The sequence below is a fragment of the Sciurus vulgaris genome (genome assembly GCF_902686455.1).
Source record: "Sciurus vulgaris genome assembly, chromosome: 18".
Taxonomy (NCBI): domain Eukaryota; kingdom Metazoa; phylum Chordata; class Mammalia; order Rodentia; family Sciuridae; genus Sciurus; species Sciurus vulgaris.
Window position 1 is genome coordinate 2,061,379 of NC_136479.1, and position 26,313 is coordinate 2,087,691.

A 26,313-nucleotide genomic window follows, 5' to 3' on the forward strand; every position below is an offset into this window, starting at 1 on the left:
GCCTCAACTTGTTGCAGAGGGATGCGAAAGCCGCAGTGACACCCCGCCCTCCCCCGAAGACAAATGCTCCTTTGGCCGCTGTTTCCCCCAGAGGTCTCCTTGGCCCCCCACGCTCACTCTGCCCTCTCCAAGGGGCATCGCGATGACCGATATCCCCAGAAGGCTGTAAACCCCCTCACGTATCTAGGAACCCTCGGGGCCTGAGATCATCCCAAAGGCCACTGCGACTCAACCCCCTTATCCTGTGGTCCGCCAGAGAGCGCTCCGACCTCCCCGTAGGCACTGTGGCCACCCTAGACGTCCTGGACCGCAATGGGGTTGACGACCCAATTCCGCCGCCTGCACTGCGACTCTCCCGCCTTCTGCTAAGACGCGCAGGAGACGCTGAGCTCCGCCCGCGCGGGACGGCTGCCTCCGTCCAGCTCCGCGGTCTGTGGTCCTCGTGTGGGTCCCGGCGGGTCGTGGGTCCGTGTTTCTTTCCCCAACCGCGTCTCTGCCTGGGTCCCGCCTCTTTCTTGGCCTGCTGTGTCCCCGTCTCTGTCCCGCTGTCCTCTGAGCTGCATCTCTGAGCCTTGGCTCCTGGACTCCTCGGCTCGGATCCCGCCCCGCAAACCCCCTGCGTCCCTTTAGTTCTCTCGTGGATCTGGCGTCGCACAAGCGCACCCTAAAACCACGCGTGACCGGGTCGGGCGGCGGGGGCACCGGCGGACAGCGGAACGTGCCCGCCGCACGGCTGTCGACGTAGCCTCACAGCCCCCGCCACACTTGGGCTCGCCCCGGCCTCCCAGCTGGGGGAACCGCGGCCCGACCGGCGCATGCGGCCGCCGTCGGGCGCCAGCGCGCATGCCCAGAGCCGGCGGGGCCGGGACGCGGGGCGCTCGGGGTGGGCGGCCGGCGGCGCGTGCTCGGCGGGGGCGGGGCCGCGCCCGCGCGTGCGCAGAAGGGCCGTCGCCGTCGCGCGGCCAGCTGAGGAGAGCTGCGCGGCGCGGAGGTGGGTGCGCGGCGGGCGGCGCGCGGCGGGGGCGTGGCGGTGCGGGGCGGCGGGGGCGACGCTGTCATTGCTCGGGGGCTGGCGGTCCGGGCCTCGGCGCCGCGCCGACCTGAGGGCAGAGGAACCTGGCGTTGCAGCTGCGGGAGTGACGCGGGCGCAGAAGCCGGACCCCTCGGGGCAGGCCGGGTGCCCGCCCGCCCGGCCCAGGGCGAGGTGTAGTCGGAAAGAGCTGCTTGTCACGCTTTCCTCGAGGCGCTTTCCGTGCCTGCCGGGTAGGAAATCCTCTTCTGGATTCGTGGAGTTGCTGCAGGCTCCCTGAGAGCTGCGGCTCCTCGCGGCCCTTCGCTCGCCCAGTGCAGTCCAGGGATGCCCCTGCGTGGTGCTGTGCCGGGGGGCGGGCAGCTGTCCTCCAGGCCGTGCCTTGGGAAGTGGAAGCTGGGAGCTGGCTCTGCGCTCCCCAGCCCCCTGCGTCCTGAGGCTGCACAGCTGGAGGGCACAGCTGCCACCACCGGGGATGGGCAGTGCCTTTGAGGCTCTTCTGTGGGCAGGGGGCCTGTGGGCCTGGCCACAGGTTTTCTTTGGTGACTCAGAGCAGCGTGGAAACAATGGTGCCGTGGCCCTCCCCGGACTGACTCTAAAGGCCAAAGGTTGTCTAAACCCCTGAGTCGGGTGTAGGTACAGGTTGACTGACCCGGAGGTGCTGTCTATCAGACAGCTATTCCTGGGCAGGGATGTCGGCCTGCATTTCCAAAATGAATGGAAACCCTGGAAGGTGATTTTCCTGCTTTCACTGTGCTCGCTTCAGTCATCAGGTGACTCCCAAGCAGCTTGCAGTACCATCCCATAATTTGGCATGCATTGCCATTTCGTCCATTTTTACTTTGTATCTGAGGCACTTAGTAGGCACTAGTAAATGTTTACTCAGTTGCCTCGAAGTGAGCAGATTATTAATTTTTTTCTTTTTTTGTGGTTCTGAGGAGTTGAACCCAGGAGCACTCTATGCTTCATCACCAGCCCTTTTTTTTATTTTGAGACAGAGTGTTCCTAAGTTGCCAGCCTCCTGCCTCAACCTCCAAGTCAGTGCAATCACAGACCTGCCCCACTGTGCCTGGCTGAAGTGAGCAGATTCTTTGATTGTTAAGGTTGAAACCAAACCCAGATGAGAAATGATCAAGAAGTCTCAAAGAATTTACATGTACTGTTGATAGCCAGTGGTCTGATCCCCACATATGCTTCCCTTTATTCTGAAGGTTGATCTTCATCTAATCTCCTCAGCACTTAGATTAAGCCTCTATGGGGAGTACTTTATGGGTAGCAAATGCTCTATTTAGAATTCTGTCTCTTCCTGTGAACAGGGCTGGAGCCACATCATGTTTGTCTCTGTTCCCCCATTGCCTGACAGCTTCTAAGTGGTTGTCGAAAAGAATCAGTGTTATCAGAGTGATAGATGTGAGCTAGTGCAGTAGCTTTCAGCTGGATTAAGGGTGACCTTCTGGGATGCAGAAGTGATCTAAACAGGGTTTTCATAACAATGATATTCACCCCCTGGGTCTGCAAGTTCACCTGCAAGTGGGCCTGGCTAACTCTTGCTAACTACATCTGCCAGAACTATCTAGCAGTTCTGAGTGACCTTGGGCACACCGTGTTGCTCCTAAATCTCGTTCTGGCAATTGCAGAAGGCATCTTTAAGTGTCTGCCTTTGGATGATTTTTTATTTAACATACATAGGACAGTGGAATAGTTTGTTAAAAAAAAAAAAAAAAAAAAAGCACTTAACATTTACCCTGTTCAATGTTTTACCTGTTTGAGCATACCTTTTCTGTTATGACAACTCTGTAAATGGAAGAAAAAAGCCCTTTCCCACTTGAAGCAGCAATTTCAGTGGCTGTTTGCAGCGTCACCTTCCAAATGGAGATAATATCAAAGAAACAAAACCTCAGGCTTTTTACTGAGAACCACCCTGAATTCATTATGCAGTGAATTTCTCTATCCTTTTAACATGGGTTTATTTAATTTATACTTCATGTGCTGTGGCACTGTGCTGTGTATGCTGTGACATATTAAGTGACATCTGGTCTCTGCCCTTGAGCTCACTGTGCAGTAAGGAGACAGGCAAATAAATGCATAGTGGTAGACACTCCCAAAGGAGTGGGTAGATCTTTCTGTGGGTACCAAGGACCAATATCCAGCTGGACTGTGGTGGGGGTAGGAGCTCAGAGAAGGCCATGAGTTTCATTTTGAAGGATGGTCAGAATTGATAATATGTAAGGAAAGAATACCAGGCAGAGGGACAATAGGATAGCACATACCAAGTAATAGTAGTAATGGTTCTTACCCTCAGTGTTGGGAGAAGGGCAGTGGGTAGCTCCGGGTGTTGAGGGGAAGGGAGCTGACTGGTAGCATACTGGGAAAGGCCTTGAGTGTCAGGCTCAAGAGTTTGAATTTTACCCTGAGAGCAGTGGAAGTCACCAGGGAGCATAACTTGTGAGTGACCTGATGAGATTTATGTTTTCTAAGGATTCACCCAACAGTGGTAGCTTTGACAGACTGGTGAGGTATCTCCATGGTACACCCTGAGACACAAGAATGGAAAGGAGGGCAAAACTAGTAGACAAGTGGCCTCTGGAATGGGAAGAGCCAGGGAGGGAAGAGAATGCTGGGGACACTCCAGGACTGGATGACTGGCAGTTCAGTGTGATGATGTACACAGAATGTGTGGGATGGGAGCAGACCTGGGGAAGGTTCAGGGCTTTGATTTTGGAAAAGCAGCATCTGGGCAGCAGGTAGGTATCCACTGGTCTGGAGACAAGGAGTGTGCATGAGGCTACAGAGCATTTAGGGGGCCTTCTGTATGGTGTCAAAGCTAGGGAGTGAGTTGGGTCTTCCCAGTGAGAAAAAGAAAACTGTCCCTATAAACTGTTAATCTTTTGTCCTTAAGATGAGTAAATAAAGGAACAGAAGGCTGATTAGTAACCCATTGCTTTGTTGGCTGGTGGGATTAGGGTAGTGGGCTTTTTGTTTCTGTCACAGAGACCCAGTTTGCTTGTTACAGTGTAAGATGGGATGCCAGATACTAAATCCACATTTCTGTTGTCCTTTCAGGGGTCTTTCTGTCTCAAATGTTTGTTTGCCTTTTGAGGATCTTCTAGATTGGGGAGCACTCATCTCAAGAGACCCCATTTGCCTCCAGACTGTGGGTTACTCTCAGAACATTCTATAGTTAGAACTCTGGGGGAAGAAATCTTCTCAGACCTGGAAATCCATGATTGCAGAATTCTCAGGGTTGCCCTGCTTTCCCTCCGGGACCCTGGTTTCTGTGCAGTATAACATCCTTAGCAGTAGATGGGACTTTGGAAAAAATTGACTAAGGGTACAGAGGCCAAGCATGTGGTGCCCCTTCCCCACTCTGTCCCCCATCTCAAAGGGTGAGGAAAAACTGATATTGCAAGAGGAGCCCCTATCTGCCCCATCGGATGACCACATGTCTTATGAGTTTGTGAGCAACTGTTATCTTTGTCCCTAGTGTTAGGGCCTTTGGCTGCTCAGTCTCAGTTCTTGCTCATGGATCATGTGTAAGCAGGCGTGGCCTCCCTTCTGCAGCCACTGGTATACTCTTTTTCAAAGGTGACTGAGAATACATTGCACACCACTTGGGCTAGTTCCCATAATCTAAAACTATGTCTGCCTGATTGTTACACAGTTTTAATGGGGTGCTACACACTTTCAGAGATTGTTTGCTAATGGGTAATTCTACTAACAGTAAAAGCCTGTCCACTCTTCTAAGTGTTGCTCATTATCTGGGTTCCACCAAAAGTTCAACTTCAGCCTTTTCTTGAATCATTTTGCTCTTTTCCCCTAATCACCCTCCTTGTTTCTTTACCAGCAGGGATCCTTCTAGTCTTTGTATCTTGAAAACCTGTGGGCTTCAGAAGGATCAAGATGTGGACATTAACTCCTGCCCTGGTGTCTTTACCTATATTTCTAAGCTGTCCCCACCTTGCTCCCAGCATGAAGGAGAACTGTCCTTTCTTGGCAGCCCAGTGAATTCCATACCCTTTGGCTTTTTAGAGCCAGTAAAATGGATTATAGAACTCTCTTCATCTAAGCCACAAAAGAGTCCCACTGACTTGTGCCTTTACCCTGAACAGCTCCCAGACTCTGAACTGGATCTGTCTTTTGTGGCCCTGTCCTTTGCCCGTGCTATCTCTGCCACTCCCTGGAGCTAAGTCCTCTCATCTGTCAAAACCCAGCTGAGGCAGGTGTTGGATCCCGGAATCCTTCCCTGAGCCTTTCTTTATGGATGGGGACCTGAATACCCTGTGCTTTCTATTCATAGCACCTTGCCCCCACCCAGGACACTGTCCTGAACCTGGGCTCTCTGAGAGCTGGGACCGGTCCCACCTCTTTGTCCTCCAGCACTTGGTACCCTGGCATGCAGGAAGTGTATCTTGAATGCCTATTAAAATGATTAAGGCCACACGATTCCATCTTGACTGACTGTCTTGATGTTTTACTAGATCTGAAGATGCTTGTGGAGAACCTGTGCTCCTGGCCTTCAGGGCACACCTGACTCCGGCACCTTGCTGGGAACTCAGACCTGTCAAAATTATGTGCTGCTAACTTTTGACTGAGTTCTCTTCCACATACCTGGTGGGAGTGGGGGGTGTTTTCCCATGACCAACTTTTGGGCAGACCCTTTGAGCTCAGAAGATAAAGATGCTGAATTAGCTGAGTCCTGATCCAGCCCAGCCCCCTCCCTGTGAGTAGGTCAGATTAGACCAGAAAATGTGTTCTGCCTAGGAAAGTGACACAAGGGAACCTTTTGGAGTGGCTAGCCAAACTAGGGACTCGCCTATTCAGGATCCCACATGTAGGCTAAGATTGCTAAGACTTGCATTTGAACTTCTAGCTGGCAGGCAGGCCAGCTGGCCCAGGATCCTGTGACTAACACCTCATTAATGGTTACATCCTTGTTGTACCTGGCACGTGCCTGCCATTGTGTGCCACCAGCAAAGGGCCCACTATCAAGTTGCCTGTAATCAGCTACTTGGTAGTCACTCTGGGGTGCTATTCCCCATTAACATTGGAGAAATTCCTTTGCTCTGCTTCAGGGTAGAGGCTGTGCACTTGGCCATCCTGTCACGTGAAGATGCCTTCCAGGGAGGTCACTGCCTAGGACAAGTTGGCTAAGGCTCCCCTGTTGTTACTCAGCCTTTGAAATTAAAATTTCATCTAGGGCCTAAGGAGTTTGCAATTTTTCTTGAATGTCTGCCTGTTTCCTTCTCCAGTTTCCCCGCTTTCCAGAGCACACTGGGTATGTGACCCTGGATACGGAAGTCACAGAATAGTAGAACAGAATGCATAAGCAAGTGCTGTAACACCTCAGTGTGCTGAGAGTGGAAAAAGATTTGGGCAAGGAGGTGTGGACAAGGATCTGAAATAGATTTGGGCAAGGAGCTCTTAACCCTGTCAGGAAAGTCTCTGAGGGGCTATGAAGAAGGGGTGACTGGAGCCAGTAGGGAACAGAGAAGAGGGGCAGGTGTGTCCTGTTTCTCTTCCTCCACTCAGGGATATTCTTTTTAAGTGTAGCATGGTACTAAGTTTGGTGCTTTGTGGCTAGGGCTCCTGAAGCTGCCATGGGGGAAGCAGGGAGGGGCCAGGACATAAAGGGCAAGGGACAGGAAGGATCTCCAGGAGGATTGGGACTGGTCCAGCCCCAAACTGGGCAGAAGTGCTGGGAGTCAGAGCTGAGTCGTGTTGGAGGTATGTGAAGCAGGAAGGTCAAGAGATGTTTAGCAGATGCCTGGGAAGCAGCTGGAGGTACAGTACTGGAGCTCACATGGAGTTTCTAGGCTGAGGAGAGGCTGGACTTCTGTAGAAATGACATTGAGGAGACAGAAGCCTGAGAGGTAAGAACAGCCCAGGGTATAGAAAGCAAGCAAGGTAAGGAACTAAAATGTCCAGTGGACCTGGAAACCAGGTATGGAGTCCTCAAGGAAGGAGGGGTAGGAATGCAGCCTGCTGTTGCCAACAGTTTGACCAGAGACAGAGCTGGAGTGGAGTCTCAGGCCTGCCTGAGCAGAGAGGGAGTGTTGAGGGTACACGGAGTCAGGGTCCCCAGGAAGTAAGATTGGACTGAGGAAGGGCCTAGGCTTGGATCAGGGCAATAGCTACTGGGGATGATATTAAGGGCAGGGCTAGAGAGAAAAGGAACTATTGCTTGGCAGCCTCCCTTTCTCAGGGAAGAATAGGAGGATAAAGCTGTGAGCCAGCACCTGGGAACAGGAGAGGGTGCCAGAGGTGAGCTGGGGCTGGCCTGCCAGGCAGCACCAAAGACTAGACACACTGAGCAGGTGGCTTGATTTTTTTTTTTTTCCACTCTGTGGCTCCTGTGCAGGTATGAAGAAATGTGTGTTAGCCTGGCTTCCTCACCTCAGGCAGCTGAAGCAGGAGGACAGAATGAGGGGAAACTGGGGCTTTGTGTGACATCTAGACTGAGCCATAGGGAGTAAAGGAAGGGGGCTAGAAGATGAGGGTTGGAGCTCAAGGATGAGAAGAAGGCAGTGCCCTGTTGAGAAAGGGTGTTTATGAATATTCATCCTCTGGGTCAGGTGGTTCCTAGGATGACCTGGGTGTGAATAAAGAGATGAGAGATGTGAAGGCTTTTAAAGTTAGGGAGGCCAGGGAGTTCCAACCAGGGCCAGCCTCCTGGACACTGTGGTGGTAGGTGTATGTTGGGGAGAGTGTTGGGGGACTTGGGGAGGGGAGGAGAAGGAGTACCTTAGGCAAGAGGAAGAGGAAGATAAGGTGGCAGGTGGTGGGATTTGCCATAGACAAGTTCCAGAGCAAGAGGAGGGGTGGGAATAAAGGCCCAGGGAGTAAAAAGTGGAGCAGCAAGGCAAGGAAGTTTGGGGAAGACCAGGAGCTATCTTCAGCTGCCTCATGTCACTACTTGCTTAGTTTCTCACTGGGGAGTCAACAGGTGACTGTTCTCCGAATGTGACTATGTGGGGCCTCTCCCCACCCACATGCAGCGGACCCCTCCCCTACTTGAGTGATTCCCAAGTCTGCTGCCTCTATATCTACCCTCCAGGCTTTCAGCAAACCTTTCTGGAATACAAGTTTGACTGTGCCTTCTTGCCCCAGTGCCCTGGTGGTGCCCTGTCCCCAGCAGGACAAGTCCGGGGCCCTCCAGTGGGACAAGGACCTCCATTGTTCACATGCTCCTTTTAGACATCTCAGGGGAAGTTAGTTGCTGTGGTTACCTGAACACAGTAAGACTTCCCTGCCACTGTGTATGCTGGTCCCACACCTGGACTATCCAGCCTCATCTACCCTCCAAGAAGGGTTTCCAGAACCTTTACCTACTCCCTAGATGTGGCCTAATCATCCCCTGTTACCTCTCTACATTGGTGTGTCTACAGATCTGTTTTCTGCCTGTCCATCCAGGTGTCTTTTTTCTGTTATCTGCTGTTCATATCTCAGTGCCAGAGACCTAATAAGACACTCAAGAGAAGATTCTGGTGATGCCTATAATCCCAGTGACTTGGAGACTGAGACAGGAGAATCGTAGGTTCAAGGCCAGCCTTAGAAACTTTATGAGACCCTGTCTCAAAAATTAAAAATTATAGGTCTGGAGTTACAGCTCAGTTGGTAGAGTGCTTTCCTAGAATGCACAAGGCCTTGAGTTCAATCCCCAGCACCACAAGAAAAAAAATTAAAAAATAATAAAGATTGGGGATGTAGATCAGTGGTAAAGCACCCCTGGGTTCAATCCCCAGCAAAAAAAAAAAAAAAAAAAAAAAAAAAAAGAGGGAAGGTCTGGAAAGAATGGGTGTGGTGGGGTGAATGGATTAGGTCAGTGGCCCCTTTTTGGCCCACTCTGCCCTATTCTGTCCTGTGCAGAGTTGAAGCCTAGGGGGAGGATGAGTGGCTACCCTACCTTGAGCTTCTGTCCAGGATTCCTGCCAGTGTCGTTAGGTGTTCTGCATTTCTGGAGCATCTACCAGTTTCTTGGGGAATGAGTGAGGTGTATCCCTGGCCTCTCCTGGGTGGGTAGGAGAAAGGGGGCTTTGTGAGGAAATGGTACTGGATTTTTCCCTGCATCTAGAGGGATTCTCCTGGGCTGGGGATGTAGCTCAGTGATAGCACGCTTGCCAAGGCAAGTGTGAAGCCCTGGGTTCAATCTCCAGCACTTTGGGGAAGAAAGGGGGCACTCCTCACCTACCCTTGAGTGCTAGCAGCCAGCTCTGCCCTCTTCCCTGCCACCTATCCTGTGTCCTGCTCCATGCCTGCTTTCATGCCTGTGCCCCAGCCCTGGCCTCTGATGGCTATCCAGTGTGTTTCTCCAGCCCTCTTCTCTTCTTCCCTGCCTCAGGGTGGATGGGCCTCTGAAATACTCCCCGCCTCCTTCTCTCCTAGCACCTGCCCACCTGCTGCCCAGCCCAGACACCCTTCCAAGCTGTCTCACCTGCCTGGTGCCTCTACTTTCAGCCACCAAACATACCTTCCTCCACCATTCCTCACCTGGCCCACTGCCAGGGGCATCCCTGGCAGCCTGAGCATCTCCTTATCAAACAGTGAACACTTAAAGGTGTGTCCTCCTCATTTCCATAGGGCATGCCCCAGGGCTGATATGAGACTTGTCAGCTCTGTGGTTCTCCTCTGGCCTGGGAGGCATGGTTGGTGCTAGACAGGATGTGGGGCATGGATGGGTTCATCTGCATCTCCTTAGCTGTCCAGAGGACCCCCCACCATGGGCTCATTCCTTTTCCTGCCCATAATGCTCAACAAGGTTGAGGGACTGTGTGGAACATGCACATGCCTTGAATTCCATCAGGGGAACCTGCCTGAGAGGAGCAAGCAGTAGTGCCCCTCATTTCTGATGTTCCAATGGCATCTGCTGGGCATACAGATTCCCCACATGCTCAAGTTGGACCCGCAGCCTCACTTCCTCTCTGTTCTCATCCTCTCTGCCATCCCTCCTCTTACCCAGAATGCATGGGGGATTGTTCAGGCTAGAGAGGAAGCACTGAACAGAGTGGCAGCTGATATCCCTCCCTGCTTTGTGACATGGTGACTAAGGCTCAGCAGGACAGGAAGCTGTGTCCTGGTCAGCTTGTTCCTGTGGTCAAAGGGTGGGGTAGTTACCCAGGCCTGGGATGCTGACTCTTCACGTAGGAGTTTGGGTGGGCAGACTGCCTGTCTGGTTCAGTGTCTGGGTACGTGTAGGACCACTGCCATGCGCTGCACATCTCAGGGAGACCCAGTGCTGTGAGGCTACTGAGCCTCTGGTTCAGTGTCTGGGTACGTGCAGGACCACTGCCGTGCGCTGTACATCTCAGGGAGACCCAGTGCTGTGAGGCTGACTGAGCCTCTGGTTCAGTGTCTGGGTACGTGCAGGACCACTGCCGTGCGCTGCACATCACAGGGAGACCCGGTGCTGTGAGGCTGACTGAGCCCCAACCTCAGCTTGAGCAGCTCTGGCATTTGCTTGAAAAGCATCTCATTGAAACTGGTACTTAGCCGGGCACAGTGGTATATCCCAGCTCCTCAGGAGGCTGAGGCAAGAGGATCACAAGTTCAAGGCCAGCCTTAGCAACTTTGTAAGACCCTGTCTCAAATTTAAAAAATAGAATGAAATAAGAGCTGGAATGTATCTCAGTGGTAGAGTACTTGCCTAACATGCTTAAGATCCTGGATTTGATTCCCCCTGCCAGGGGTTTTGGGGTGCTGGGGATGTAGCTTAGTGGCAGAGCACCCCTCAGCTTAATACCTGTTATGAAAGCAAACAAACTGGTACTTAATACTCCAAAGTGGAGCTTCCCCAGGCTGGAGTTCTGTGTTCACTGTCTGCCCTCTACCACAGAGCCCTTGAGCGACATGATCCCTACCCCCACCATCAGGGTTGTTCTGTCTACCTGAATCCACCCCTAAGCAGACTCTAAGGCTCACCCTATATGTGCCCTCCCTGGCATGTCAGCCCTCTAAGTCTTAGCTGGATTCTACCTGCCTTTCTCCATTCCCCCTCTCCACAGCCTCTGGGGGTGATGTTTCTAAATTCTTCTGAAGTGTCACCTTCTGCTTTTCCTCTCTTCCTGCCCCTTGTGTGAGGATACTGCCTCCTACCTCTCCCACCTTCAGCCACTCAGCAGTACCCACCAGGCCCCCAGCTTGCCCTTGCCTCTCCTGTTTCTCCTGCAGTGCTGTCCCTTGGTGCTCCATATCTACCCATTCCAGGCTGACCCTCCATTTTTATGGACTTGGGTACCATCACTCTTCTACAGCTCAAGTGCTAGTCAGCATCATCCTAGATGTTCCCAGGTGCACTGCCTAGCTGCTTCCAGCATTTCCTGCATTGGTTGTGGTTGTGAGTACACTCTAGAGCCATCTTCACCTCCCCCTAGGACCCAGCATGAAAGAGGCAGCTCACTAGATGTTTATGGAATGACTAAGTTTGGAGCAAAGGGAACAATGATTGTTCCTGACCCCTCTGTCCAGTGAACAGAACAGGAAGGGAGGCTTAGCTCCTAGTGTTGATGAGTGTTAAAATGTGTTCACCAAGGCTAAATATGGTGTTCTGTTTTTGTCACATGAGAGTTTTTTTCAAATCCAACTGTTTGGGAAAATCATGATCTCCCAAGATCATTAAGAGGTGAGAAATGAAGAGTTCTCATGATTTCCTGGGTTCTAAAGCAGTGTTTTGGGAAGCTTTATGGTATTGAGAAGTGGGTCCTGAATTTGCCAAGGAGAAAACTAGGACAAGATTGACCATCTGGGGCGGCCTGTACCTCAGAGGGAAATGGTGACTGTGGAGAGGGCTCCTGGGCCCTGGAGGGTTCAACAGATCAGGGTCATCCTCCTGTTCAAGGGGATTCTCCAGTACCTGTCTGAATCCCACCTTCCTCATCTGTGAAGTAGTGCAAATACCTGCGCTATCCAGCTGTCCTCACAGTTAGAGATGGACCGTGAAGCCAGGTGACTGAATTTGTTCTGCAGCCACCAGAGATGGGAGGTCTGCTCACACGGAGACACCAGCCTTGGTGGGCATCTCCCACCCCACTGTCCATGATGAGGCTTGTCCTTTCTTCCACGTCCATTTTTGCTCCCTCCTTCCCTAACTTCTGACCAGAAATCTGCTTGAGCACCTTATGCCTGGTAGAATGGAGCCAGTAGGTGTCTGTGGAGCTTGAACTCTGCCCAACCCCATCTAGCCCAGGCTGCCTTCCTCTTCTGTGGGCACACTGTAGGGGGTTTGTTGTGGAGGAAAGATCTGGGGATTATTTGAGGCTCTGTGGGAAGTTCTTGGTGGAAGTATCCTAGAGAGGCTAGCCCTTGGCTGAGAGCCTGGAGCTACTTAAGGGGTCCTTAAGCCTTTGACTTCACCCAGAGGGCACAGTGGGACCACTGGTTGGGAGCATCACCTAGATAAATCACCTGATGTAGCAACATAACATTTTGTGGACATAAAAAGCCCCTGTTTCCACCTACATTTTTTTTTCCTTTTTAAGAAATACTTGCAGGACTGAGGACTCAGTGGCAGAGTGGTTGCCTCACATGTGCAAGGCCCTGGGTTCAGTCCCCAGTAACACACACACACACACACACACACACACACACACAAGCAAAATAAATACTGGCTTCCCATCTGCAGGCATCCTGAGCTCTGAAATGGGCACCATGTTGATGAGGAAAAGGCCATGAGTGTCACTGAGGAAGCTTACTGGGTGGGAAAAGAGGAAGTGCTGGGCAGGAAAGGAAAGTGTGGCAATTGCAAGAGGTGCTTGGGAGACCATCGGCAGACTCAAGCTTGGGGTCTACCTGGCCTGTGGGAGAGCTATTCTCCTGGCTCCCATGCTGCTCCCCTCCACGGAACCGACCCCAGCATCAGCCCACTGGGACATCACTCCTGAACATTCCTGAGCATCTACTGAGTATCAGGCCTGGACCCTGAGGAGCCCAGTCACAGTGGGAAAGCCCTGGAGACATCAGAGCTGCCCTGGTACACCACGCCAGCAGAGTGCTTTCTATAAACAGTCCTAGTTAATGCTCACAACAAAAATATCAGTTGGAGCAGACCCTTCTCTGCTTCCCATTAGGCTTAGAGTAAAACCCAGACTCCTCCTTTGCATGCCCAGCCCCTGGGCACGGTCTCCCTGCTCTTGGCTGCCCTGATAGCTACATTGTTCTCTCCCTGGAGCTCCTTCCTGCCTTGGGGCCTTTACATAGGCCTTTCTGACTGTCCCCAGCATCTGTTCTGTGGCTCTTTTCCTGGCTGCTTCCTTCTTATCTCTCTGGCTTATATGTCATTTCTCGGGAGGTGCCTGACCTACATACAGACCCTCTGTAAGGTTGCCATTGCCCCACAGACACTCTGTGTGGAGTCCCCATCATCAGAAACTGCTACTGCTCTGATAGGGTCTTACAGGGTGTCAAGTGGAAATTAGGAACTGCCAGTGAGGCCCAAAGCTAAGACAGAAGAAGACAGTGCTTCTGCCATTCCAAGCTCATGGAACAGACAGCTGGGGCTGGTCAAAAGTGCTACCTGGAAGGCCCAGCCCTGCATCCCCTGCTGTGAACTTAAGGGGGGTGTTTCAGGTGAGAAACTACTCTCTACCCTCTGGTGGCCAAAGGAGAATGGCATCCCAAGAAAATCATTTAATAGCCAGCAGCTCCTATGCAGAGCCCCAACATAACCTGTACCCCACTTAGTAAGCCCAGAGTCAGAACTCAACCCACAGGTGTTGCCTGGAAACAAGCACCTTTGATGAGTCGGTGCTATTTATTAGCTGTATTTTACAGACAAGGCCACTGCAGTGCAGGGAAGATGCATGGCTTAAGCAAATAAGTGGCAGAAGTGAACTTTACAGCCTGACCTGTCTGCTTGCACAGATGGCCCATTCTTTAGCTTCTGCTTCCCTTCTCTCTCCCTGGCCACCAGTGTGAATACTGGATATGGCACCTTTGTCAGGGGCTGGGGAAACAAGCATGGTTTGTAATATTGTGTAACAGCAGCAAAAGGGAAAGAGTCACTGTAGCTTTACACCTCACCTTGTTGGGCTGGGGGGTGTAGCTCAGTGGTAGAGCACAGTCTTAGCATGTGTAAGTCCCACGGTTCAATCCCAGCACCACTAAACCAACAAGCAAACAAAAAAACTTGGGGCTGGGGAGATAGCTCAGTTGATAGAGTGCTTGCCTTGCAAGCTCAAGGCCCTGGGTTCAATCCCCAGCACCGAAAAAAAAAAAAAAAAAAAACTCCACAAAGTGTGGGTGTGCAAGCCAGGCTCATTTTACATTGTTGTTGAGTTTCCCTTCTCCCCTTACTTCCCTGTCCCAATGACCAGTTTAAAAGAGATCTAACTCACCCAGGCAAGGTGGCACACACCTGTGATCCTCATTACTCAGGAGACTGAGGCAAGAAAAATTTCCTGAGTTCAATTCCCAGTACTGGGGGGAAAAATCTTAACTCAGGTTTTTGTGTGTATGTTTTTGTTTTTATGATGCTGATGATTGGATCCAGGTGCACTTGACCACTGAGCTACATCTCCAGCCCTTTTTATTTTTTTTGAGACAGGTTCTTACTAAGTTGTTGGAGCTGGTCTTGAACCTGTGATCCTCCTGCCTCAGCCTTGTGAGTTGCTGGGATTAAAACTGGCTAACCCAGTTTTAATTGTATGTGTGTGAATGTAAGAAAAAGGTTTTGCCAAGCTGGGAATATGGTGGCTTAAACCTGTAATCCTAGCTACTTGGAAGACTGAGGTGGGAGGATCACAAGTTCAAAGCCAGCCTGGGCAATTTAGCAAGACCTTGTCTCAAAATTAAAAAAAAAAAAAAAAAAAAAAAGGCTGAAGATGTAACTCGGTGGTGAAACACTCCTAGATTTAATCCCCAGCACAAAAAAGAAAGGAAGGAAGGAAGTTGGTTTTGAAAGCTGTACACCAAAGTGTTGGTGGTTCTCTTGCTATAGGAGGAGGAGAGGACTAGAGGGGTACCTGATCTTTTGTGATTGTGATTCTGCATTCATATATCGCTTACCTAATAAAACGTTTCATTTTGTTTGAAACCTAAGGAAAATACTTGTCTTTAATAAATGCCTTCAGGAGATCATTGGGAGCCTGGTTTGCTGGGCCCTAAAAGCATCATGCTTCCTCCCCACTTTTTTTGTGGGGAGGAGGAAGGAAATGGAGTGAGGCCTCTTTGCCTGTGTGTCCCTCTGATCCAGTGTGATCCTGGACTTCTTGCTGCGCTTAACCACTCTGCATCTGCACCTCACTGCAAGGACTCTGCCAAATACAGGGATCACTTGTGGAGTTTTCAGTTTGATATTCAACCTGGGTCTGGGGCCAGGCAAGTGAAGGTGCTGTTCTGTGCCACTCACGTTCTCTTTATAAACTTGTGTACTGCTGTCAGAAGGACCCAGTTCTTTTCACCCAGACAGGATGGGCCTGGGGTTTTTCCAGAGTTTGTGAGCCTAGACTCTAGAGCGTCTAGATAACTCAGGCACAAGAGGTTGTAGAGTGTGGCCTGGCTGTGGCTGTGGGAATGCAGGTGGCCCTCAGGGACAGGGAAAAAGGGACCCTTGCTGCTGCCACTCCCAAGACAGAGCAAACTCCATAGCTGCTTTAAAGGGTATCCTTTCTTAAGAAGAGGGTACAAGTCCTGGCACAAGCCTAATTTTACTGTGAGCATGGTTTTTCCAATGGGACATATTAAAGTCACTTTGATACTTTAGTGCTTTTATCATAAAAGCTTGTTTTAATTAATGTTTTCTATGGGGAGTCCCTATAAAAGCATATCAATGAGTATAGACCTTAAAGACTGAAAGCAGGGACTCAAGCAGATATCTGTACACCCAAGTCCATGGTAGCATACTTTACAATAGCCAAAAGGTAGAAGCAACCCAAGTATCTATCCACAGATGAATGAGTAAACAAGTGGTCTGTCCATATGACAGAATATTACTGAGCCTTTATTCTGGTATGTGCTACAACAGGGATGAACCTTGAGGACATCTAGCTAAGTAAAATAAGGCGGTCATAAAAGTGTAAATATTGAATGACTCACTCATGTAAGGCACCTAGAGCAATTGAATTCTTGGAGACAGAAAATAGAATGGGGGTGTCAGGGCCTGGAGGAGGGAGTTTGTGTTTAAACAGGGGAGTTTCTGTTTGGGAAGATAGGACAGTTTTGGAGTTGAATGTGGCAGTGGTTGTGCAGCTATGTGAGGGTAGTTAACACCACTGAACTGTACACGTACCAGTGGTTAAAATGGTAATTTGTGTGTGTTTATTTACCACACACAAAAAAAGAAAGCATCATCCAGGCACTTTAATTAGGTTTTGCATTATAGTTCTTTTTAATAAAGTAGTATTTACTTTTCCTATTTTTAGATGAATCTTCTAGATGCAAGAGAACCTGGAGTGGTATAGATATTTACCACATCTCACTGAAGCTGATTCCTTTGACATCTCTGGACACTCCTGTTGGCTCAGGCAGAAAGGTCAGTGTGATTTTGTGTGGGCAGATATTGTGCCTGTGTGTGCAGGAGAGCAGCCTGTGGCAGAGGTGGGGTAAGTGTGGAACCTGAAGCAGAGGACTGGCTGTCATAACTGGCTGTGTAGAACCACCCATTCAGGCTCAGCTCTTCCATTTCTTATGTGTGTCTGAAGAACAGCAGCAGTAGTATGGAGAGATGGCACTGAAACACCTGAGACTCTATCCTTTGTCCTCAGAAGTCTAATTTTAAAGCTATATCACCTTCCATTTATTACTCAGCACCCCTGCCCCCCAATTATTCTATCTAGAGTTTCCTGCTCAGAACATGGCTTTCAATCTGACAATGTCAGAAAGTTAAGAACTGGCTTCAGATTCCATCATAGACCAGGTGAGGCAGAGAAGGCCCATGTCCTCAGTGCACAGCTGGTAGAAGGCCCTTGTAGAGAACAGAGAGCTGTTTTCAGCAGGGTTGGTCTCTTAAACCCCTTCCAGGAAGCCCCTAGCTTCTCATTACTCTGAACCTGTGTAACCTATTCTTGTAATAATGCATGAGCTCTATGAAAATAAGACATATTTCAGAGTTCATAATGACTTCTCAGAAGAGTCATTTATCTTTTTTTTTTTTTTTTTTTTGGTACCAGGGATTGAACCCAGGGGTGCTTAACCACTGAGTCACGTCCCCAGCCCTTTTATTTTTTGTTTTGAAACAGAATCTAGCCAAGTTGCTTAGGGCCTTCCTAAGTTGCTGAGGCTGGTCTTAAACTTGGAATCCTCCTGCCTCAGCCTCCTGAGTTGCTGGTATTACAGGTATGTATCACTACATCCAAAATAGCCATTATCTTAAATGGAAGCCCTTCTGGTACTTTATAGGAAGATTAAAACAAAAAAGCAATGTTTTTTTCAGTACTGGGGATTGAACCCAGGTTCGTGCACGTGCTAGGTAAGCACTCTGCCTCTGAGCTACATCCCCAGCCTGTTTTGAGACAGTGTCTTGTTAAGTTGCCCAGGCTTCCCTCAAATTTGCCATCTTCCTGCTTCAGCCTCCTGAGTAGCTGGGCAAAAAGTATAGTGAACATAGAAGTTATTTAAAAAAAAATTTCAAACTTTTTCAAACACATGTACTAAAAATGATTTTTTAATCCTACAGGGTGTGTGATGGCAGACAGATTAGCAAACAATCTCTGGAGAGGGGGCTAGAGGACCTAGCTACTCCTTGCTCCCCTTCTGGCAGCCAGGGCTCTCTTCCCTGCCACACCAGCACCATGGACTCCCCAGGGTACAACTGCTTTGTGGACAGAGACAAGATGGATGCTGCCATCCAGGACTTGGGGCCAAAGGAACTAAGCTGCACTGAGCTGCAGGAGCTTAAGCAGCTGGCACGCCAGGGATACTGGGCTCAGAGCCATGCCCTGAGGGGAAAGGTGTACCAGCGTCTGATCCGGGACATCCCCTGCCGCACTGTCACGCCCGACGCCAGCGTGTACAGTGACATTGTGGGCAAAATTGTGGGCAAGCACAGCAGCAGTAGCCTGCCCCTGCCTGAGTTTGTGGACAACACCCAGGTGCCCATCTACTGCTTGAATGCTCGGGGCGAGGGTGCTGTGCGCAAAATCCTCCTGTGCATTGCCAACCAGTTCCCTGACATCTCCTTCTGCCCCGCCCTGCCAGCCGTGGTGGCACTGCTGCTCCACTACAGCATTGACGAGGCTGAGTGCTTCGAGAAGGCCTGCCGCATCCTGGCCTGCAATGACCCCAGCAGGAGGCTCATTGACCAGAGCTTCCTGGCCTTCGAATCGTCCTGTATGACGTTTGGGGACCTGGTAAACAAGTACTGTCAGGCGGCCCACAAGCTGATGGTGGCCGTGTCAGAGGATGTCCTGCAGGTCTACTCTGACTGGCAGCGCTGGCTGTTCGGGGAGCTGCCCCTCAACTACTTTGCCCGTGTCTTTGATGTCTTCCTGGTGGAAGGCTATAAGGTGTTATATCGCGTCGCTCTGGCCATCCTCAAGTTCTTCCACAAGGTGAGAGCTGGTCAGCCCCTTGAGTCAGACAATGTGAAGCAGGACATCCGCATGTTCGTCAAGGATATTGCTAAGACGGTGTCCCCTGAGAAGCTGCTAGAGAAAGCATTTGCCATCCGCCTCTTCTCCCGCAAGGAGATCCAGCTCCTGCAGATGGCCAACGAGAAAGCGCTAAAGCAGAAGGGCATCACGGTCAAACAGAAGAGGTAGGCAACTCCAGCCTGTGTGTGTATGTGTACGTGTGTCCTCTGGCAGGCTACGGGGGACCCCAGTAAGAGTAGGGGTGCTGGTGGATTACATCATGTGGTCTGAGCCTGAGCTTATTTCATCAGCCTCTTGATCTGTCCACCTGTCCACATATGGGTAAAAAGACCCTGAATAGCAGGAAGAGCCTCAGCAGTTACTGCCTCAGCAAGAACTGTGGGGCCTGTCCTCACAGACTGAAGTCAATGACTGAGATGGAAGCTAGACACCAACAGGGGTTCAGAAGATCCATAGGAGCCAGGCTGGCCTCCCAGAGGTCATATCAGAGTAGCTCCTGCTCCATCCCTCCAACTCGAGGCTTCATGGCTGGTTGTTCTCATGGCTGCTGATGTGGTCTCCTTTTCCTGAGCTCAGCTCTGGGGAGCAGGGTTGGGAAGGGTTGTGGTGTTCAGCAGCTGACACTGGGATTATGCCTTGGGTGACTGTTGGCACAGAATTCTCTTTTTCCTGGGCCAAAGGAATGCACATCCTGGGATCAGTATCTACCACTAACCTCTTCTTGTCTGTTTTGTTTTATTTTTTTTTCTTCTCCATGTCCGTTGCTTCCTCCTGTTTTTCAGTGTATCACTTTCTAAAAGGTAGGTGTAAAACCACACCTCGATGCCTGACTTCTCTAGCTTTGTGGCAGCCAGCTCTGAACCAACTCCTTGCTATTTCCCAGAGCCTGGCTAGCTCTTGTGAACCCGTTTCTACTTACTCAGCCTGACACTCAGGCACAATCTGTCTGTCTGTCTGTCTACCTCATTTGTGCCATCTGCTGGTGCTTGGCTGGCCCTGCAACGTGGTCCTTCTGTCCTGAATCCTGATTTCTTAGAGAAAAGGTGCTTTTAACACTCCCAGACTGGGCACTCTGCCCTTTTAGAAGGTGGGAGGTGCGGCTTTTTGGAACAGCTTTGCCCCATTCTTCATATCCAGTCCCTAGAATCAGGCTGTACACCTTCTGAGTAGGTGGGATGTCCCATTGGGCTTGGTTACAAAAAGAGGCTCTGAGACCTGGGTGGGAACACAGTCAGGGTCACTGCAGGCTCTGACACCTCCTGCTCTCCCCAGGCAGTTTGTGCACCTGGCTGTCCATGCAGAGAACTTCCGCTCTGAGATCGTCAGTGTGAAGGAGATGAGAGACATCTGGTCCTGGGTCCCTGAGCGGTTTGCCCTTTGCCAGCCCCTTCTGCTCTTCTCCTCACTGCAGCATGGGTATAGTCTGACCAGGTGAGGCCCCAGGAGGCCACATGGTGCCTCCAGGCACATCCTGCCCCAACTTCCAGGAGTTCACAGGGGTGGTTGAAAAAGCCTTTGCACCTGGGCTTCTGGTGAGGCCTTTTCCTGTGGGCTGCAAGAATTCAAAGTCCCTTTTTTAAACTTTTGTCATTCCCAGGTCACCCACACTTTGGAGAACATTGCCACACAGGCCACAACTTAGAGTACCATGCAGTGCTCTGATAGGGGGTCTCCCCAGGCACATTACCACCAAGGAAGCTCAGCTAGGTTTGGCTGGTATTCAGTACCTCAAGTCTCAGATGGCAGGTGGCTTGGGAAACTAGCTGGTGTCACAAGTGACCTGGCAGGGTGATTCAGGCAGACTTGGCCTTGCTCCCACCCCAGACCTGGTCTGCAGCCATATAAGCATTTTGGCATAGCTGGAGTTCTTTCACCCAGCCCCCACCAGGGACACCAGCCAAGCACTGGGCACCACACTGGAAGCTGTAGTCCTCCCCACATGCCCAGCCCCTGAGGATGTGCCCAGCTTTCCTGCAGTGAGGACCTGTTCCTCTGGTTCTTGCTTCCCTGTAGCACCTGGCACTGGGGCTTTGCCCGCAGGGGGCCATCTGCTATGAGACTTCTCTTCCATCCAACCAGGGCAAATAGCCCAGGATGGCCAAGAAGGGCCAGGTGAGAAGAGCACCTGATGAGGATGGTCCTCACATCCCTGACAGCCTGGGCTGAGGGTCAGCAGAGGCTGGCAGAAGACAGTGGGGAGGACAGCAGAGTAGCATGTGTGGTCTCTGCCCCCAGGTTCTATTTCCAGTGTGAGGGACATGAGCCCACCCTCCTGCTCATCAAGACCACGCAGAAGGAGGTGAGGAGGACCCAGGGGAGCCTGGGACCTGGACTCTGATGACCCTGGGGGAGGCTGCAGCTCCCAGGGATGATGCCAAAGCCTTACTGTGGATGTGTCCTACACATGGAGCTCATCCCATGCTTGAGCGCCACTGAGGGAGATAAAATGGCCAGGAGGTATCCACCCCATGGCCGGCTTCAGCCTGTGGTGTGGAACGGTGCACTTGTCAAAACTGAGCCCTCTCCCACAACCCTCTTGCACTTAATATGTGTGTTGGGGGGCTGCGACACACTGCACCTCCTGCTGGGGTCTGTGACCTGGCAACTCAGTAGACCTGAACAAGGGAGCTTCCTGGGGCAGCCTGACCTTCCTTCCCAGGTGTGTGGAGCTTATCTGTCAACAGACTGGAGTGAGAGAAACAAATACGGAGGCAAACTGTCCTTTTTCGGAACTGGAGAATGCTTTGTATTTAGGGTGAGTGGGGCTGAGCCCCTGGGGCCCCCAGGGTAGGCCCCGCAGACACCTTGGGCCAGGGTCCTTTCCAGCCCCTCAACATCACCGAAGATCCCAGGGGGCGCTCAGGAATTGGCAGGCCCTCACCCTAGTACCCCACCTCACGTGATCCTGTTTCATTTCACTATAGCAGTTACCCTACAAGATAGTTTCCTTGTTTGCTTCTGCATTTTTTTGTTTGTTTTTTGGTACTGGGGTTTGAACCCAGGGTGCTCTACCACTGATCCACATCCCCAGTCCTTTTTATTTTTTATTTTGAGACAGAATCTCACTAAGTTGCAAAGACTGTCCTTGAACTGCAACCCTTCTGCCTCAGCCACTGCACCTAGCTACAAATGATTTTTAATTTTTCCTGGTACTGAGCCCAGAGTTACATCCCCAACCCTTTTTTTTTAAATTTTTTATTTTGAGACAGGATCTCAGTAAGTTGCTTAGGGCCTCATTAAGTTGCTGAGTCTAGCCTTGAACTTGTGATCTTCCTGCCTCAGCCTCCCAGGTCACTGGGATTAGAGGTTGAGCCACTGTGCTCAGAACAACTTGTAGGTTTTGATGGCTCAACTACAAGTGCCCGTGAGCAGGCAGGACCTCATCTGCTTGTGTGTTGTCATTTCTCCAGCCCCTGGCTCAGAGCCTCTTTCCCACAGCAGATCTATGGGATAGAGATGGGCCCTGGTTTGGGGGTTCCCTGGGGCACTGCGTACCAGTAACTCGTGCCCATTCACCCTCAGCTGCAGCCAGAGGTGCAGCGTTATGAGTGGGTAGTCATCAAGCACCCAGAACTGACCAAGCCTGTACCCTGCACATCCACCCACTCCAGCTGTTCAGACCCAGCTGACCGACTCTCACCATTCCTGGCTGCTCGGCACTTCAACCTGCCCTCCAAGACTGAGTCCATGTTCATGGCTGGGGGCAATGACTGCCTCATCATTGGTAGGAGCCCACTTCCTCCACCTACCCCGGGGTTGTGGGCTTGAGGGATTGTGAGTGGTTGAAGCCCCTCTGCCCAGCCCTTGCTGACCCTAGTGTTAGGTATCTACCTGAGTCCCTGTGAGCAGAGGAGTCCCTGGGTGGTTGGGGGTAGACCAGGCATGAGGATTGGAAGAAACAGACTGGGAAGCAGGGATCCACCTGGACAGCTAGGCCCAGGGTGCTGTGGAGGGTCAGAGGTCAGCCTAGGGTTGTATGTATGTATGTATGTATGTATGTATTTTTGTTGCTGGGCCTTGTACATGCTAGGCAAGGCCTAAAGGTATCTCTTGCTAGAGGCTTTAGAGAAGCCTCTCGCAAGGCAGGGACTGCAGAGGTTGCCTGGTCTAGGCAGAGACCCCTCAAGGGCAGTGCTGATGGGGCGTGGATGGGGACAGAGAGGCTGCCACTGACATGAGCACCCTGTAGGGGGAGGGGGTGGCCAGGCGCTCTACATCGACGGGGACCTGAACCGGGGACGCACGGGACACTGCGACACTTTCAACAACCAGCCCCTCTGCTCAGAGAACTTCCTCATCGCTGCTGTGGAGGCCTGGGGCTTCCAAGACCCTGACACCCAGTGATGGGCCTGCGCTGATGGTGACTGAGCTGCCTCTGTGGGGGGTGGGGTAGAGGCTGGGTCACCTCCTCCAGAAGCAGGGAATGACACCCCCGTCATGTGGTGGGCAGGGTTGGCCTGCAGTGGGAGTACCATGGCCAAGCCTGGCCAAGCCTGCTTGGACTAGCTGCTCCCTCTACTTGGACTTGGTGCACCGCTCCCCCCATCCTACCTGCCTCTGGATTAGAGCTCAAGGGGCTGCAGTGGCCCTCTGCCCAGCCCAGTGCCTGCATAGAAGGCACACCCCTCCCCAGCCCAGGGCCATGGCTCTCTCTAGAGGAATCTGTGCCCAAGGCCATGTAGGTTGTGGGGGGCTACATCTTGATGCTCCTGGGGCTTGAGGCCCTGGTGAAGGAGACAGAGGAACCTTTCACCAAGTGTGAGACTAGGGTGCCCCCTGCCTGTGCTCCAAGGTATTGCTCCCCTCTGGAGGGGCCCTGATCTCTCCCAAGGATTGGGCCTAAGAACAGGTGCCCTTGGCACTGCTCCCTGGTAGGATCCCACTCCCATCCCAAGAGCATCTCCCCAGGCCTCTGACCCAGTCCCTCCTCCCCTGGGGGCCTCTTCTCCAGCAGTAACTCCACTCTGAGACTTCCCTGGGCTGAATTTGCTACTGTGTAGTGGGAGAGCGGAGGACAGGATTTGTGCTGAGGCTCATTACTCCCCCTGTTCCCCTAGAGAGGACCAAGGGCCATTGGGGTGGGGGCTGGAGGGAACATCACATGTCCTTGTGTTTCTGCAGAGCCTGAAGCTCTTGGTGGGCCTTTCCTTGCTGCAAGGCCACCTGAAGAGGTGGCCTCAGGAGGAACCCTCTTTGATCAACCCCCCAACCAGCCAGTGCCATTTCCAGAGGCCTGCCCAGAGATGCGTGGACTCATTGTGGCTTCTCAGCCCTCCTCTTTCCAGCCCCATGGCCTCCATGAGCTGAGTCCTACCCTCCCTGCTTCTCTTCATTGGGCCCTGCACCTCCCTAGTTCCTGCCTACACAATACCTCCTGGACTGTCCTGCCTACTACATCCTCCCTCTGTATACCTCTCCTGGCATTGTGGCTGGCCACATGTCATGGTTTTCTGCGTGATGTCCCCTCCCCTTACAGCCTTCAGGCCCCTGGGCACCTGCACTGCTGGAGCCCTGTGCAGACCTCGTGTGTGGCAGGTGCCAAGGAAGTACCTCTCTCTGAGCACTGCAGGGAGTGTGCCTCCCTGTGACCTCCCTCAGCCAGTCCTGAGGGTCTAGACACAAGAGAGAAGAGGGGAGAAGCAGTGACCCAAGTGCATATACTGGGGCCATGGAGCCCTGGGAAATAGGGACAGGTGCCTAGTCCCAAATGGCTGCAGCCAGCACCCCTCATTGTCACCATGCACCACTCTAATGCCTCTTCCAACACCATGCTTGCCCTTCCTGTGAGGGGTTCATCCCCTTCTACCCATCTACACATGTCACCTCTGAGCTGGGCCATGGTGTTAGGAGCAGTACAGGAAACTATGTGGCTTTGGGCAGGCTGATAAACCTACCTGGAGATCAAGTTTCCCACCTGTGAGATGAGCCAGTTCTCCTGCCATACTGCCCTCTTGGACAGGGAAATCATATGAATCCCTCTTCAGGGGAGAGGTGCTAGGAGGTAGTGCCACTGCTCCCCCAGAGTGCTGCAGCCCTCCTGTCCCTCTTTTTAGAGCCCCCACTGTCCAGGCCTGTAACCTACAACGTTGGTGTTCATTAAATACAATTTCTTCCATTAACTCCAGGGGTCTGAGTCTGTTCTCTTCAACTAGATGACTCTCTGGGGAGTCCCTGGGCTGTGCTACCTTGGGGTCCTCACCCAGGCACTGTCACTGGCTTTTACAAACACAGATGAAGTTAGACCTGAGCATTGTTTGTAGGGCTCTATGCAAACTTCCTGACAGGATGGTGTGTGGTGGTTTTTCTGGCACACAGTTAGTTCTATGTGGCTGCCCCAACAGGCCAGCTTGCTCTTGCCTTGCTGGGATCCAGCCCAAGCAGACCAAATACCACTTATTCATGATTTCTACATTATAATGTAAGTTCTTTGCTTTGTGTGCATGCAGAATATTCCATTTCCTTAAATTCAGTGCCTTCTTTTTCCTGACTTCTCTACCAAAAGGTATATGTGATTATTATCTTATTTTTATTCTTATCACTATTATTATCTGATACTAAGCATTCCCAAATAGAACATAATTTATTTTAATGATGTTTTCTATTATTTTCTCTTGATTATTAGCTTTTGATAATACAAAAATAAAAACTGAATAGAATTATACAATTTTCATTTTTTAAGAAACATTTAAATACTAATTTAAAAAACAAATTTTGAGCCAGGTGTAGTGGTACACACCTGTAATCATAGTTAACTCTAGAGGAGGCTTAGAAGGATCACAAGCTTGAGGTCAGCCTGGGTAACTTAGTGAGACCCTGTCTCAAAATAAAAAATGGGAACAGAGCTTAGTGGTAGAGAGCTCCTGTGTTCAATTCGCAATACCAAAAAAATTAACATAAAAAATAAAAACATTGAACCTAATTTTAGATAGTTCATTAAATGCATTCATTAATGCTGAGCAAATGTCTTTAATGCTTAAAGAAAAAGTCTTTTAAGGCATACATGTTAGTGCATACCTATAATCTCAGTGATTTGGGAGGCTGAGGCAGGAGGATCGCAAGTTTAAGGCCAGTCTTAGCAACTTATTGAGGTCCTAAGCAACTTAGTGAACCCTGTCTCAAAATATGTGGTTCAGTGGCTAAGTACCCCTGGGTTCCATCCCCAGTACCCCTCTCCAATAAAGGAAATCAGTTTTTTTAAAAAATATAATAGTAAGTTATTTGTATTTTATTGGTTTCTCAGTATTAATTGAACTAAAAACAATTTCAGTTTTTCCTATTTTTGTAAGCTGCATGCTTTGATTTTTGAGTTTTTAGTGCAATTTATTTTAGAACGTTTTTGATTTCTGAAGATCTTCACATTTCTCTTACCCATTTCCTAAAACCATAAAACCTTTATGGTCTCCTTAGGTATTTTATATTAATTTAGTTTTTGTACTTTTGTTTTGTTTTGTTTTTGTATCGGGGATTGAACCTAGGGGTACTTTACCACTGAACCCATCCCCAGCCCTTTTTTTTTTTTAATATAAATTTAAATCTTAATTAGTTGTAGATGGACACATTCCTTTATTAAATGGACACATTTATTTTCATGTGGTGCTGAGGCTCAAACCCAGAGCTTCACACATGCTAGGCAAGTGCTCTACCACTGAGCTACAATCCCAGCCCCTCCCCAGCCCTTTTTATTTTTTGTTTTGCCAAGTTGCTTAGGGTCTCATCAAGTTGCTGAGGACGGCCTTGAACTTAGAATCCTCCTGCCTCAGCCTC

The 26,313-nt window shown here is 50.8% G+C and overlaps 1 protein-coding gene across 9 annotated transcripts; it reads left to right on the forward strand.

Annotated features, from left to right (window-relative positions):
- The first annotated feature begins 155 nt into the window (after window positions 1–155).
- TBC1D24 (TBC1 domain family member 24) lies at window positions 156–24,668 on the forward strand. Of its 9 annotated transcripts, XM_079120324.1 has the most exons (10): window positions 156–991; window positions 16,381–16,490; window positions 17,634–18,713; window positions 19,332–19,349; window positions 19,822–19,980; window positions 20,785–20,848; window positions 21,209–21,304; window positions 22,072–22,273; window positions 22,739–22,909; window positions 23,671–23,810. In XM_079120324.1, the coding sequence occupies exons 3-9, from the start codon at window positions 17,749–17,751 to the stop codon at window positions 22,891–22,893; spliced, it is 1,659 nt and encodes a 552-aa protein (XP_078976450.1). In that variant the 5' UTR covers window positions 156–991; window positions 16,381–16,490; window positions 17,634–17,748; the 3' UTR covers window positions 22,894–22,909; window positions 23,671–23,810. The 9 variants fall into 9 exon arrangements, with proteins under 9 accessions (XP_078976450.1, XP_078976443.1, XP_078976451.1 ...); XM_079120317.1 differs by lacking the exon at window positions 22,739–22,909 and having other exon boundaries at window positions 23,671–24,668; XM_079120325.1 differs by lacking the exon at window positions 19,332–19,349.
- Window positions 24,669–26,313: the final 1,645 nt, after the last annotated feature.